This window comes from Lygodium microphyllum, unplaced genomic scaffold (assembly GCF_053477565.2).
Source record: "Lygodium microphyllum isolate KBCC unplaced genomic scaffold, Lygodium_microphyllum_v1.1.10 scaffold_32, whole genome shotgun sequence".
NCBI lineage: Eukaryota > Viridiplantae > Streptophyta > Polypodiopsida > Schizaeales > Lygodiaceae > Lygodium > Lygodium microphyllum.
Genome location: NW_028229515.1, coordinates 7252495 through 7268140, shown reverse-complemented (window position 1 = coordinate 7268140; position 15646 = coordinate 7252495). Strand labels below are relative to the sequence as shown.

Sequence of the window (15646 nt, the reverse complement as noted above, 5' to 3'; positions counted from 1 at the left end):
ATGAGCAAAGCCCCAAACCTGAACCAAAAATCAATCGTTGTCAGGCATAGATAATTTGTCATAATCATTAGCATACTTTGACTTGAAGGAAACTCACCTCCACATTTGAAAGGGGAAATTCTGTTGATCCAGCCAGGCAACTGTTTCCAAAGGTGTCACAAGATCCACTTGATCCATTCAGTCTGTGAAAGAAACATTAGTTTTAGGCACACAGAAAATTGAATATCACACATAGAAAACATTGCTCTTCATGCATCAAAATGCAAATGAATAATATGACAATACAAGGCAGCAGATCTGCACAGAACCTAATTCAGTGGGCGGGAACACTGGCCTAACACCATAGTTGAGGGAAAGGGGGAAACAGAACAGAAACACATTGTCGTCGCCCGGGGGGGGCAGGAGCTTAAAGCCTAGGAGCTTAGAAGCTAGAACTTAGAATACAAGTTTCATGCCAATCAAAGCTTTCTAATTTCCAAGTTTTATGTGAGAGAGAGAGAGAAAGAGGTGACTCTTGTATTGTTAGAGAGAGACAGAGAGAGAGCCTGCCCTACCCTGCTCATCGCCCAGCCCAAGGCCCTATCACCCTTCCCTGGGTCCCATATGCCCTGCTTGGGGCACCATTGTCCTTGTCCTGCCCTGGGGCCCCGTTGCTCTGTTCAGGCCGAGGCCTGTTCAGGGCCCCTCTGCCCCTGTTCTGCATTCCCCCTCCCTGTTTCTTCTACCCCACTGCCCTGTTTTTGAGCTCTTGCCTGGCCTCGCTTTCCCCAGCCTACTCAAGTGATAGGCCTGCTGGTGCCCCCCTGTCCTGTCAAATGCCTTTTGCTCACCTGCTGCTGACAGCTCCCTTACCTTATGGCAGGCCTGAATATGGACTGTGTTGACCAGCCTGTCGCAGCCTTGGGTCCACCGGACGTGGATGTAGAAGTGGAAGAAGACATGACACCCTGCACTGACGAGATGGTTTCACTCCCTTCTAATGTTCAGCCATGCAGCAAGTGTCTCCATGATGGATTTACTGCTACTCCTAAGGCCCCTAATTTGGGTAATTCTCTACCTCGCTCGTATGCTCAAGTGGCTTTTATTTCGCAGGATTTGCAAGAGCCAAATTGAGAACAGTTTCTGGAGTTTGCAAATCCTCTCTTGGAGGAATATGTCGAGCATAACCATTGAGCTATTCCTGCCAGTGCATAGGAGAAAATTTTGGATACACAAGTGCATGCTCAAGAGGTCCTTCGCTCCTTTTCTACTTTTCACGAGTGAGACATTATTCTCTCCTTACCAGCGGTATTCTCGTGCTTGCCAAGATCCATTAGTGGCTGACATCTGCCCTTCAAACTGATTGTGAGGAGGAGATCTTTGCTTTTTTGCGTGGATTCTATGAGGTTATGTTTCTTTCTACTTCCGCACAGGATCTCCTCCTCAATCAGTAGTCCCTTTTATTTGATAAACAGTTGCCGCATATCGTCTCATGGCATCCAATGGCAGATTTCCAATGTTTACTCAAGCAGGCATGCCCAATATGAGTAGAAGTGCAGAGTTGCCCGGCTGTTCAAGGATGCAATGGCTGCCATAGGCCATGTGCTGGTACCCCCGCATCTAAAAGGAGCCAACAAAAATGAACTGTGCAAGCTATGGGATACGGCCACAAAGAGACCCAACTCATTGCACCTCAATTGTAGCTGCATGCGGCCTCTTTGGTTCTGGCTCAAGTGGGGTACTTTTACTAGTCACTGTTTCTTGTGCAGTCAATTGGGTCACTTCATGGCTGAATGGAGCCAACAAAAATGAACTGTGTAAGCTATGGGATACGGCCACAAAGAGACCCAACTCGTTGCACCTCAATTGTAGCTGCATGCAGCCTCTTTGGTTCTGGCTCAAGTGGGGTACTTTTACTAGTCACTGTTTCTTGTGCGGTCAATTGGGTCACTTCATGGTTGAATGGCCAGACCAAAAGAGCACCCTGGTGGATCAGCCTGTGGACAAGGACCAAAACATGGCTCCGTCTTCTGCCCAGCCAACAGATTATTCAGCCTAGACAATCTAAAGGCAAGTAGCCAGCTTTTTCTTCGGACTTGGGAAACATAGGGATGGACAAAATCCAATAAGGGAGAGGTGAAGGAGACATCCCTGTCCACAGCACCTATTGAGCCTTCTTCTTCATAGGACCCCCTCCACAGTTATTTGCACTGCCAAGATAAATCACCCGATGCGCCTGCTACTTGAGTTCCTGCTCCTACCAAGGATACACTACCCCCCAATGGCAACCGTGACAATAGCAAAGAAGCGAAGATCACAAGTATCTCAGGTCCTACCGACGCACCTTCTTCCTTGCAGGCCGAACATCAAAGACCCAATCCCTTTGCAATACTAGGAGGCTTCTTTGAAGATAGTGTACTGGAGACATTGGCAACAAAGGCCCATGCCCACGCAACAAAATCTCGTCAAAACACAATCCTTTGTGAAGTGGCCCATCTAGCTCCAGCATTCCTCTTACACTCTCACCCTTTTGTATCTGTTGAATTTGCTGTATCTAGTTTATGCATGAGAGAGAGAGAGAGCCTGCTTTTATGCTAATAACTGAAGTTTGTTGGCAAGTGGACTCTAATATAGATATGAGAGAGAGAGAGAGAGAGAGAGAGAGAGAGAGAGATAAATATTAACGTCTTCTGAGGTCAAAATCATCCTGTGAGACAAAACCATGTACAATGTTGGTCGTCACTAGACATCAAAGTGTGAAGTGCTGTGAAAAAGAGAGATATAGGTGTGTCAGTGCAGTCCAGAGGCTGAGTGACAATCTGTTTATTAAAATTTTTATGCTTATTTTTGTTCTGTTGGCACATTGAGGCAAGAAGGAGAGAGGATATGTTCTGGTCATTCTAAGCATAGCAACTGATTGAGGCTGTTATAATGGTAGAGAGAAGCAATCGCAATTTGGCACGAACTTCCAAAAGTTAGAAAAGATCGTGTGCCTGTGGACTGGTTCGTACCACGAAACCCGTTGACTCAAATAAAAGTAAAACATCAAAAACAACAGCACTTAAAGAAAGTCGAAACATTAAAAGTGATAACATTAAAATAATAAAAACAATAAATTAAAAACAGCTGAAAGTAAACATTAAAAGGATAACAACAATAACATTAAAAACAACTAATACAAAACATTAAAAACGAAAAAATGAAAACCTGAAATGTTTGCCCAAGCCGAAATGCCACATCAAGTCTCACCTGGGGAAACATGTTTCAGGCCCATCTCCTTATGTTTTGGTGTTTCAGGTGTTTCGGGACCTTCAAAGAGGCATTTCACAACATTTCCCACTTCTATGCCTAACACTCTTGATTGTAGCATGTCAAGCTACCACTAACATAATGACTTCTCTTGCCACTCATGTTTCAGAGTTTCGGATCCTTCCAAGAGGCATTTCAGAGCATTTCCCACTTCTATGCATAACACTCTTGATTGTAGCCTGTCAAGCTACAACTAACATAATGACTTCTCTTGCCACTTGATGTAAACATTTCTGAACACATGCTGTGCAAGAGACCACAGCATGAACATGAGGGATTTGTTCTTTTTAAAATGTTGATAAGAAAATGCCCTGTGTGCCACTAGGTGTGAACAGCCCTAACTGTTAAGTCAAGGAGTTGTACACAATGGGCACAAGGGTTCATTTAATCACTGACCCTAAGCCCTGGGACTGCCGTCCTATGTCTGCAGTGGTGGTATTGGACATTGGACTTGACCCATGGTGTGTTACAAGTTGGATCTATGGGGTCATTTCGTTGGTACCATAGTAACAACCTGCTCTCTACTACACAACATGATGAGATGCATAAAGCCACTGGAAGCTCACCTAACTGGGATGGTCCAACAAGACGAATCCACTCCATCTTTGAATAGGGTGGTATGGGACAGTACTAGTAGGAAGCATGGGCATGGGGGACAAATGCAAGCAAGTGATGACTATGGTGAGTTCTCTCTCTTACCCAGCAAGGGTCTAGAGGTTGATGCTAGCCACTGCCCCATGGTAGCATTTCATTGTCTTTCTGAGAAAATCAGGGTGGGAACCCAAGCAAGAGAGATGTGGCTGCCTGTCACAGGTGTCAAGGTGATGGTGGCAGCAAAGCATTTGGCCTTTTCCCACTTTTGGACTCCATTGAGGCACATTCTCAGCTTTCACTGTCTTTTCTCCAAAGATCTTACAATCCTTCCAGAATCAAAACCACTGTATCCTGATAAACTTGATTTTCCAGCCACCCCCTCTGCTTGGGTTTCAACATATGTCTGTTTACCTAGATTTAGGTCCACCAGATACCAATGTGCACTGGATACTAAGGACTTAATTGAATATTGTAAATATATTCATCTAGGGGAGATGCTCACCCATGAATGGGGGAGATTATGCCCAATATTGTGTAGTGTATGATTTCTCTATTTCTCTTCTTTCTTATCTCTATTTTTAAATTATTTAATACGTGTTTCTTTTAAATTTGAGTTAATAATTTGTTGTTGAATGGTGAAGATTTTCAACACTTGTGCAAGCAATCAAGTTCAAAATGGAGAGAGAGCGAAGTTTGAGGTAGTTTTGATGCCTCATGATGTATACGAAGCCATTTACAATAGCATCCCCTTCGACATCTAAAACCCTTGTTGATGCAAAATTCACGTAGTGATTCTTGCTCATGATGAACCAAAGAATAGGTCGTTAAAATATGGGCACTATCATCAATGTTAATGTGTACTCTATGTCCTTGAAGACGTCCATGCAATAGAAGTCGCGTGATACAACAACAAAATCCTTAAGCTGAAAAAATAAGGTAAGTTGGCATCTGTAGAAACCATTAATATGATAAATTGATACCTCCTGAGAGTTTGAGAAACCCAAAGAAAGCACCTAGACACAATGAACTTGTCCAAGAATCACAGAAGAAGGATCTACAGTATCAAGCACAACGCTTTATGATTGTTGCTTCTAAGGACACTGTTTAATTCAATAATCAAAAAACTTTTATGTACACAGTGAACTTGTCTAGGAGTCCAGGTAGAATGATCCAAGTTACCAAGCATGTTTAAGTTGATGAACAATTACAATGAAAACAATTCCTATAAGGACAAAGATCCTCTCACCCTAGGAACAGGAATAGACTTCTGATCCATCAAATGAGACAAAATCCAGCATAATAACATCCAATGGTACACTCTGGGAATGTATGACTGGGGCCTAGGCTGATCCAAAACCCATGCATAACCTATTGTATGTAAAGCAAGATGGACCTGAGTGAGCTACAATACTTGTTGGGCATTGATGTTATGAGACATGATGAGGAAATTTGGCTTTGCATAGGCAATATGGCCAGCTGAAACACATTTCAAGATTATCCCATTGGGATGGTAGCTTACAAACCAATATGTACCATTGAAGTAAAATGTAAAGATAGTAGCTCATAAACCAATCTATAGTGACATTGTAGTACCTAACTCCTGGATTTTCAAAAGCTGCTCCCCGCCATCGCATCGTTGCTGCTCCCCATCCCCGTTCGAACCACCGCTGTGCCAGTCCTCCCCTGCCCCCGCCTGCGCCAGTTTCCCCCCCCCACCCTGTGCCAGTCCTCCTCCCTCCCATTCGACAAACCCCCCCCCCCCCCAACCCCCGTTCGCCAGTCTCCCCCTTCGCCAACCCTCCCCCCCCCCCCCCCCCCCCGCCTTGCGGCCACCTGCCCTGCAACCACCTGCTCGCCCTGAATCCGCTGCCTGCCCGTCCACCCTGCCTCTGCCCGCCCACCCTGAGCCTGCCCACACCCGGCCGCCCGATCTGGACCTGCCTGCGCTCCGCCTTTTCTCCTCTAGCTGCAGGCAGCTCCCCCCGCCCCTCCCGGGCGCACTCCCCCGCCCTGAGGCCCAGGCCAAGCAATCACACCACTGTTTGGAAAACAGGAATTTTCCCCCCTCCCCCCCCCCGGTAGCACATGATTGTGATTGGCAGGTTCCCAGTAGGGACGCGCAATGGAAACCTCTAGTCAGACGCCGGCGCATTCTGCGAGTGCCCCCCAGTCAAACACCTTGCGCATCATCCTCTCTAAGGAACAACTCCTGGCCATTCGGGCCACAGAGTTGGAGTTGAAAGAAACAGCGATCTTTGGTCAGGTCGTAGGACACTCCCAATCAAGGGCCCAGCTGCGGGATTGGCTCCACTCCACGTTGCGCATTGGCACAGTGCAAATCGTGGAGGCAGTCCTCATGGGCCAAGAAATCTTCATGGTTTGACTCACCTCTGCGGACACAGCTCGTGAGTTAGTGGAGAGCTCGCCCTATGCCTCCACGAAGGGGGTCATCTACATGGTTCCTTGGTATAGCAGCTTCACAGTGGAGACATTTATGCTCCACAACAGATTTCTCAGACACCCAGTCGCTTTACTATCCCCCGGACTGGTGGTAGAGTACCGCCAATTAGTGGAGAACTTTGGACAGCTATTCGGCACAGTTCTTCCTGCCTCCTTTGCGGATGCAGTGACAGCTGCAAGAGTCCCAAAGGTTCGTGTGGCCGTGAAAGACACAAAGTGTATACCAAAGTTCTTGGAGATCGAGTCAGGAGGTCACTCCTTTAGGCAGTAGGTCATTGTGACTGGGCAACCAAGGCAATGCCTGCGTTGCCACGACTTTGGACACCAGGTAGCAGACTGTACACACTTCGGAGCCAAGGCGGCTTTGCCGACAGGCCTGCAGGTGGACGCTGACGGCTTCACACGGGTCCAGAGTCGACAGAGAGGGAGACGGAGGGTGCAACCAACTCCTCAAACCCAGCCTCATCAGCAGGGTGCAGGTGGGCGCGCGACGCCCCCTCGACATAGCACTCCACATCCCCCCTGCCCGCCCCACCCGGCAAGACCATAGCCCCCCCACATCCACCACCCGCACCACAGACCACCTCACTTGAAATCCCATAGTCCCCCACACCCACCCGCCCCCCCACATCCCATGTTCCCCCCCATTGACCCTAGCCCACAATCCCCCATTTCTAGGGCCATCAGCCCCCCCCCATACCCGCTACACACCTCCGTCCATCCCACCATCCCTCGATCCTCTTCCCCCCCACCACCTCCCCTACGGAGCACCCCTCCTGATCCGCACCCAATTCAAGTGAACCCCCCCAGATCCACCCCCCTCCTTCCACAAGAGATAGTGAGCCACACACGCCTACATCCTCCTCACACCAACAGTCTTCCCCCTCCCACACAGCCACCAGCTCATCCACCCCTGCCGCCCATCACACTTTCGTGAGAAAGGCATAGCTATTACCATAGGAGTTCTTCCGCAGTGGCCCACAGTCCTACCTGAGAGTTGCGGGGCGCAGAGAGTTCCCACTACCTTTAGAGGTGGGGATCTTCGCGGTTCATAAGTCAAGGAGGAGCAAGGTCCATCTACTAGCACCACTGAATGGACCAAACTACGCCTTCTTTCTTCAGTCCTCTCACTCACAGGATTGAACGACTACACAGATAGAGGAGTTGAAGAGCCAGGTGGCGGACCACATCTCCCAATGGATGGAAGAAGAAGAACTAGCACTGTTTGCACAGCAGTGGCCTAGTTGCATGATGGACATTACTTGGTGGGCTGGTGCCGAGGTCCCACACTTGAGCATTATCTTTCGAGCCCCTCCACAGTGGAGGGCTCCGAGGGATGTGATCAAGTGGCCCCTGGCACAAGCGGCCCGTTTCTACCAATGTACAGAGTCACGACTCTTAGATAGATGCATTGATAGTACCACCTGGAGCATCTATCACCCCTATGGTCCCGGCCAAGGGCCACCATGGGGGACTAGAGTTTGCCATCCAGACCAGCGGCAAAGCATACTTGCATACCTCATAGTTTTTCCTCCTCGTCAGCAGCTTCCACACCGAGCAGATGCATGTTCAGTCAGTCACAGGTTTCCCCATGAGCTTACACCTTGCATCCTGGAATGTGAATAGTCTCTACTACAGTGGGGCACGTGATTCCAGGAAGTTGATTGTTCGGCAAGAGCTACAGCCTACCCTTGCCAGACAGATCAACATCTTACTTCTACAGGAGCACAAGCTCACCTCCACCTAGGCCCAATGGGTAGGGAAGGTACTCCCCGGCAGCTCACACACGTACTGGGAGCATGCCATAGGTGCCCACGGCAAGAGTGGAGACGTATGCACCTCTATTGGTCTGAGTCTCACCGCCTGTGTACGAGACCACGGGACGATAGTGGCAGGGAGGGTTCTATGGATTAGATTGGATATTGGGGACTCGTGCCTTGCAGTCCTCAATGTCTATGCCCCTACGGAGGTTAGGACACGCAGCAGGTTCTGGGTGGAGATTGCAGATGGACTCCCAGAGGTGGACTCTTGGATCGTTGGAGGGGACTTCAACAATCTGCAAGCTTTGGAGGACCAGCAGGGCAGAGGCAGAAACTACCAGGGCATGGCTGGGAGGAGCAAGAGGCATGGGAGGTCTTTTTGTTGGCAGTAGGAGCACGTGATACCTGGAGAGACCTTGCCTTCCACAGGAGGGAGAGGTCGCTGGAGCGGCTGGACAGGTTTTATGTGGGAGACTGGGGAGGCTCTCGTGGAGGCCAGATTGAGCAGTTGGCCGGCACCACATTGTCCGATCATTGCCCGGTTCTCCTGACACTTGATCCCCCAGCATCTGCTCTAGACACACGATCCTGTCAAATCCCTAATTCGATCTATAGAAGGGAGGAGGTGACGAGGCAAATAGAGCAGATGTGGACCAAAGAGTGAGGCAGGAGGGACCGGATAGCAGAGGAGGTTGCTAAGGTCCTAGCCAAGTCGAGCAGAATCTGCCAAGAGGCAACCTTACAAGCCAGGCAGCAATGCTGGGAGGAGAAGAGAGCACTCCGGCGGGACCTTGCAGCCATGCAAAGATTACTAGAGGAGGCACCAAGGGATCCCACCCTCCACGAATAGGTGTGTGCGCGAGCAGCCATTACTAGCCTAGAGGACAGCCGCTTGGAGTTCTCTTTCCGCACCTTAGCAGCCTTCTAGGCGCGAAAGGGGGACACAATGTGCAAGAAGTTCTTCCAGGTGCACCAGCCTCGCATTGCAGGAGAGCAAATGCGTAGCCTTCAAGATCAGTATGGAAGGACTCATTCTAGCCCAGACGAGGTGATAGAGATTGCCACCGACTACTACACGCACCTTTTCCAACAGGAGACAGCCTCAGCTAGAGGACTAAAATGTAGACAGTAGGTCTGGGATCACATCCCGTCCCTTGTCACAGAAGAGATGGGACGCTCCCTCCTAGCACCCTTCACAGAGAAGGAACTAGAGGAGGCTTTCCAAACACACGATGGGCAGAAATGCCCAGGAGAGGATAGCCTCTCTAAGGCCTTCTTCACTACCTACTGAGAAGTGGTGAACGACCCCCTATTGATGGCCTTCCAAGAGATTTTCACTTCAGGACAGATGCCATGGAGTCTTTCAGCAGGCCTTATCAGCCTTCTCCCCGAAGGGGGAGACCGGTTAGAGCTTTCCCAGTGGAGACTAATCAACTTATTGTCAATGGCCTATAAGGCACTAGCAAAGATGATTGGTAGGCGACTACGCCCCGTGCTTCCAGACATCATCCATGACACACAGACAGGCTTTGTCCAGGACAAGAGCATCCTAGACAATGTATTTACCTTCTTTGAGGCGACAGAGTGGGCTCATCACAGTGTGCAAATATTGGTAGTACTACTTCTGGATTTCGAGAAAGCTTATGACGAGGTGGACTGGGATTTCCTAGAGGGCACCATAGTGAGGTTGGGTTTCCCCCAGGTTTGGATTCGCAAGGTCTCCACACTTTACAGATCGGCCACTAGCAGGGTTCTCATAGATGGAAGGCAAGGGGAGGAGTTTCGGCTGGAGAGATCTGTCCGACAGGGCTGCCCCCTGGCCTCATACTTGTTTCTACCCTTTGTAGAGGTAATGTCTCACTTCCTCAGGTCACGGGTGAGCGAATTACGCAGCCTCCGACTTGCAGTGAGAGAGGAGACTAAGTTGTTAAACTCAGAGTATATAGATGATACAGCACTCTACATAGAGGACAATGAGTTGATGCTAGAGAGAGTGAGGCTGGCTCTTGATGTGTTCTGCTCTACAGCAGGAGCGAAAATCAACTTGTGAAAGTAGGTTGGTTTCCTCACAGACCCGGACTCTAGGACGGAGTGGGGTGTCCACCTGGGATTTAGATGGGTGAGCAAAGGGAAGACCGTCCGGTACCTAGGGTTCTAGGTGGAACTCAACATCACTCCTGCCTAACAGTTTATTCCTGTCCTTGATTCTATTTGGAGGAAACAGACTTACTGGAGCATGGCTCGTCTCTCACTTGCTGGTTGAGCCCTGGTGGTTAACCAGATCCTCCTAGCAACGGCCTGGTACATCACCTTGTGTTGGTGCTTCTCCTCATCCTGCGTAGTATAGCTTCACTGCCTAGTGCAGAACTTCCTTTGGTCAGGGTCAGATGGCTCCAAAGATTCCAGGGCCAAGGTGGCGTAGGCGACCATCATACAGCATCGGTCAGAGGGAGAGCTTGGGATCGTAGACCCAGAGTATCAGAGTATGGCCCTCTTGGGCAAGCTAGTTGTCCACGGCCTCACACCAGGCAGGCAGACTTGGAAGGTCTTATTGTAGGAGGGTCTTCAGGACTGTAGACCAAGGCTTGGCAATGAGTGGAGGCCGTCCCTGAGATGGAACTTCACGTCAGCCCACATCACCCCGCCCCCCCCAAATCACCTTTCCTACGCAACTTACTCCACGTGTGGCAGGCCCTCCATAAGGCCCTAATCCAAAGCCCCTCAAGCTGCCAAGAGGAGATAGACCGTCAGCCGGTGATCTGGAACCCCCAGGTCAAAGATAGGGAAGGGGCACAGATTGGTGAGTGCCCCCACATCCAATGGGCTGGTTGGGAGGCCGGTCTCGCTCGTACCATCAGGACATGGCAAGAGGTGTATAGGATAGCGGACGAGGAGGTGTTGCAGAGAGTATCAGGCTACTAGAGAGGAGTGGCGTTAAGGAGAAGGGAGATAGACGCAACAATACCTCTGGAGTGGCTTGCTCCTCCGATGCCAGAGCCGATAGAGCCCGGGGAGGTATGGGCCGCTAGGTTTTCACCAACAAGCATCCCCCTACAGGTGGCAAGTAGAGTGGGCGGTGCCCCGCAAGGGACTTTCTTCATTGTTCAAGAAGGGGGGCATCTAGCCCTGGACAAAGGGCAGCAGGATGAGGGGATAGCTCCCCTTTCGTGGAGGAGGATTCGGGTGGTGGGCTTGCAGGGAAGACATGGCGACTGGACCCCTATGTCTTCTGAAAGGAGCTCAGGGAGTGGCGCCTCTAGATCAGGGAGGGCAGACCACTTGATGAGCTGGAGTGGGATCCAAGAGAGTGGCTATGCCCGGCCACTACGGTCGCTAAGAAGCCACCGAGGTTCCTAGAGTACACTGGCAAGATTGGCAGACACGTATTGATGCAAGAGGATATGGATTGGATGCCGTCACGTAATAGGCACTGGGTGGAGCACAGCATTACGAAGCCTTTCCGACGGACCTTCTGGTGTCGCCTATGGGATAGCTAGAGGCCGAGGAGGGTTTCTTATTTCTTATGGCCGGTGGCACATGGAGGCTTGGCGGTGGGAAGTTGGCTTTGACCAGATGTAGGAGGGAGGTTGAAAACCTTTGAAAACCCCAAAGCACTCACTTTGGTCCTGTGAGGCGGCGCAACTCGGGTGGAGAAAAGCATGCCGCATCCTTCGACGTATAGCACCCAGCCTTGGATGTATTTCATGGGGAGCTTTGTTGGCAGGCAATTCGCCAGGGCCGTCACCTTCTATATGAGACCAAGGTGCAAGACACGATTTTCATTATCAAGGCAGGGTCGTGCGTAGTGGTCGGTTTGGAGGCTCTGCCCACCCGCCAAGTACTGGAGCCCACAACAGACCGCTCGAAGGTATGGGAGATCATAGGGAGTCTTACTGGATGGCATATCTAGAAGGCGCGGTGTCAGGAGGCTTTCGGCATAGAGAGACTTTCAGGATAGGCGATCTTAGCAGAGCTATGGACCTCCATCATCCACTGCCTCTGTGGTCGATGGGATCAGGTGCAGGGCAAGTCCAAGGCTCGTCAGGAGCTACGTTGTCAATTCATGCGCACGTGGGGTGGCCAGGACCTTCTTTTCGTGATGCAGGCAAGCAGTCCCAAATGGCGATACACCCCCCCTCCATGGCTTCTTGCCCCCATCCCCTCCAGACCGCCTTGAGAGGCTTGTATACATGATGTACTTGTGACTTTGCATCAGCTCCAGCTAGCCTGTTGAGCATGAGCACTCCGTTGTAATCAGTTTTTTTGAGTAATATAATCAGCCACTTTTTACTTGCCAAATAAAAATAAAAACTAATCTATATACCATCAGAGTTAAATGTAAAGTTGCAGAAGAGTTGTCAGAAGACTGTACATCATATGAACTGATAGTAGGGAGTTTGATTTATGTGATGATTGATCATTTGAGTTATGTTGCGGGACTAGTGAGTGAATTTATGTCGACCTTGAAGAAGCCATGAATAGATGCTGAAATGTGTGAAGTCAGCCTTGCACCATGGACTTTTCTACAACACCAAGAAACATGTTGAGCTACATGGTCACATGAGTGCTGATTAGGCCAGTAGTGCATTATAAGATATACCAGTGGATTTACATTCTTGCTGTGGAGTAGTGTGTCACATGGAACAGCATAAAGCAACATACAGTTGCATTATCGAGTATAGAGATGCTGGTGTGGCCATTTTTGGGGCAGTCTAATTTGGCTAATTTAACGAGCATCTAAATAGAGAGCTTGTCATACTTTGTGACAGTATAATTGATATACAGTGGCATGGGACCCAATGTTTCATAGAAGGACAGTGTCCTTACAAGTGATATCGATTCGATTTATATCAGTAAAAAGAGAACCAATAGCTAACACTTTACCAAGGCCTTGGGTAAACAAAAACTCTAAGAGGATACTTAAGAGTACAGGATAATGGATTGACCAAGATGATGGTCCCCACAATTGTGACACTGGCACAGGTCTGGACATCATGTTGGATATGTCCTGGTGATCCTCTAGTATAGTTACTAGTCTGTTACACATCATATTCAGCTGACATTGTTACTGTGCTACCTATTATCATGTATAAGAAAGAAAGAAAAACAATTTGGCATCCAATATTTTGTTTGAGCTTCTCTCCCCTCCCATCTCCCTCTTGTGTTGCTGCTACCATATTCTTGTGATGGAGGACATATATAAGTATGCAAAGAACAACCACAACACCTTGGATTGCCAAGAAATTAGCCACAAACAAGGATGGTTCACACAAGAGGGCAAAGACCTCCAAATGTAAAGCCCTCAGTAAATGATATTTAATATCTGGTTCATTGTGTTGAGAGTCAGATCATGGATGAATGGAATTGTCTCGTGCCTTAGCAGGATCTGAAAAGTTCAGTTGTAACATGGGCTGATTGACTTCAAAACTAAAGGATCTAAAGCATGTTGATATCATTCTAGGCGTGCCATGGTTTAAATGTATGGCATCCTGATTTCTTACTATACTAGATTATCTATACTATAGTGTAAATGTGGTTCTAGCCTTGGAATTGAACAAATATTTGTCTAATCCAAATGTGGAACCTTATATGTGCTTTGTTAAACATCTAACTGCATTCTCTTTTATGATTCAGTTTCTACTAACCCTGAAAACTATTCTCCAATCATGATTTAACAGTACCATTGGATCAAATATCTGCATTTCCAATAGCACTACCATACAATGGAAGCGCTCCAAAAATCTCATACAAAATTCCATGAAGAGAGCTGCTTTTCCAAATCTTTAGCTATTCAATCTCATGGCATTTTGAGATGCTAAGTGGTGGACAAAATATGAAAACTATATAAAAACCCATCAACCAAACCCACAAATCCCAACACAAAAAAAACAAGCCAACCCTTTCTAAGCCCCTGACAAAGGTCAAAATCTCAATATAACATTCAACTTACAGGTCTTCATCAAGATGAAGTGCAAAATGATTGCCTCCACCAAAGGATAGCCCTTCATTCATGCATAGAAAATAATACCTGTTAATACCTGAGAACAAAATGCACATGAGAAAAGGTAGCATTAAAAGCTAAGAAACAATCCCAGTTGGCAAAGAGAGAAGCTTATTAGTCCTCAGCCACTTAAAAAACTGTGCATGAAAGCATAAGAACCTGAGAACTCAGAAAACTTTGAGAGAAACTTGCCAAGGTCTTTCCCACAGATACCCATTCTTATGCATGATACACAGAAGTATGAGTGCATGCTTCTAACTTTAGGTTTACTTTTTGGAGGGGCAAAAATATTTAACTGGATGTTTTAAGTACAGAAAGTTTACGTTCATCCCACTTTAACTAATTACATTAACAGAATGAGGCAGCACCTTCGAAAAACCTTCTATTAAGAATTTCACTCATCACTACCACAAGACACCCATCTTATGATTGCTGTGATAGCTTGCATGTTGTTGTGCCCTCTCCTGGATAAGCCTGCGAAATCCTAACCTGACAGCAAACAAATGTAAAGCTCAATGGCTCTCTATCCTGTAAAGCAATAAATGGAGACCTATTGCAATGGTGTACCACCGTCGTAACCCTTTAGCCTGCAAGGTGGCAAAGTGGCCCTAGAGCTGATGATGTCTAGGTTCAGCAGGGCAGCACCTTGGGAGCAGCAGGCAGCTGAGCAAACAACTAGAGTTGCTCAACTAGAAGTGGGTGGCACTGTCCTGGGCAGCACTAGACAGAGGTGGCTCTCTATCCTGCAACACAACAATCAGGAACCTATTGCAATTGTATACCACCAATACCCTTTAGCCCAAAGAGTGTGGGATAACTGTCGATACCCTTTTAGCCCAAAGGATATGGGATAACCCTCTGCTCTCAAGCATGGACCGGCCACATGGTCCTACTTTGTCACTCCACTACACCATTCTTTGATGGTGTATCAAACTTCAATATTGGCAAACTCCATATGAATGCCAGGCTGCCTTTACAACTTGTCAAAGAACTCTCCACCAAGATCAGCTCGAACTCCTCCAACCCTAAAAGCAAATTCATTCTCTACAAAAGGCTTCCACTCATAAAATCCAGAATAAGCCTCCAACTTGAGCTCTAAGAAGTAAGCCCAAACATATCTCAAGAAAGCATCAACCACGAGCATAAGATACTTGGCCTTGCCCAACGATGTTATGAGAGGCCCTACAAGTAGACGCCTTTGTAAAGAAATGCCCTCGCACAAAAACTCAAATACAATCATACAACAACGCACAAACTAATAATAAAACACAGTTAGGGTTAGGGTAACTTAGAAACAATGAACACAACGAATAATGAAATGAATGAATCTGAATAGAATACGATGCTCAATGCAGCAAACACACTATGCAATGATGGATACCGAACCTCAAACTTCCATATCTTAAGGACCAGGGCAAAGATAATAAGTAAGAGAGTAAGTTGTACTTTGACAGATCCCAAAATGCAGCAAGGCAGCCTCTGAAGATGTCTTGCAGCAGCAAACACAGCATAGTGGAGCTTGATCACTATCAAACAAGCTGAG

At 48.0% G+C, this 15646-nt stretch overlaps 1 protein-coding gene across 1 annotated transcript; it reads right to left on the bottom strand.

The window, feature by feature from the left end:
- Window positions 1-76: 76 nt before the first annotated feature.
- On the bottom strand, window positions 77-15374 carry LOC148009250 (oxidation resistance protein 1-like; the record flags this gene model as incomplete). The annotated part of the gene is made up of 3 exons (XM_087673649.1): window positions 14472-15374; window positions 14053-14140; window positions 77-182 (listed from the first exon to the last, which is right to left on the bottom strand). Coding segments are annotated over exons 1-3 (228 nt in total), but the record flags the coding sequence as incomplete, so codon positions are not given.
- Between the last annotated feature and the right edge of the window lie 272 nt (window positions 15375-15646).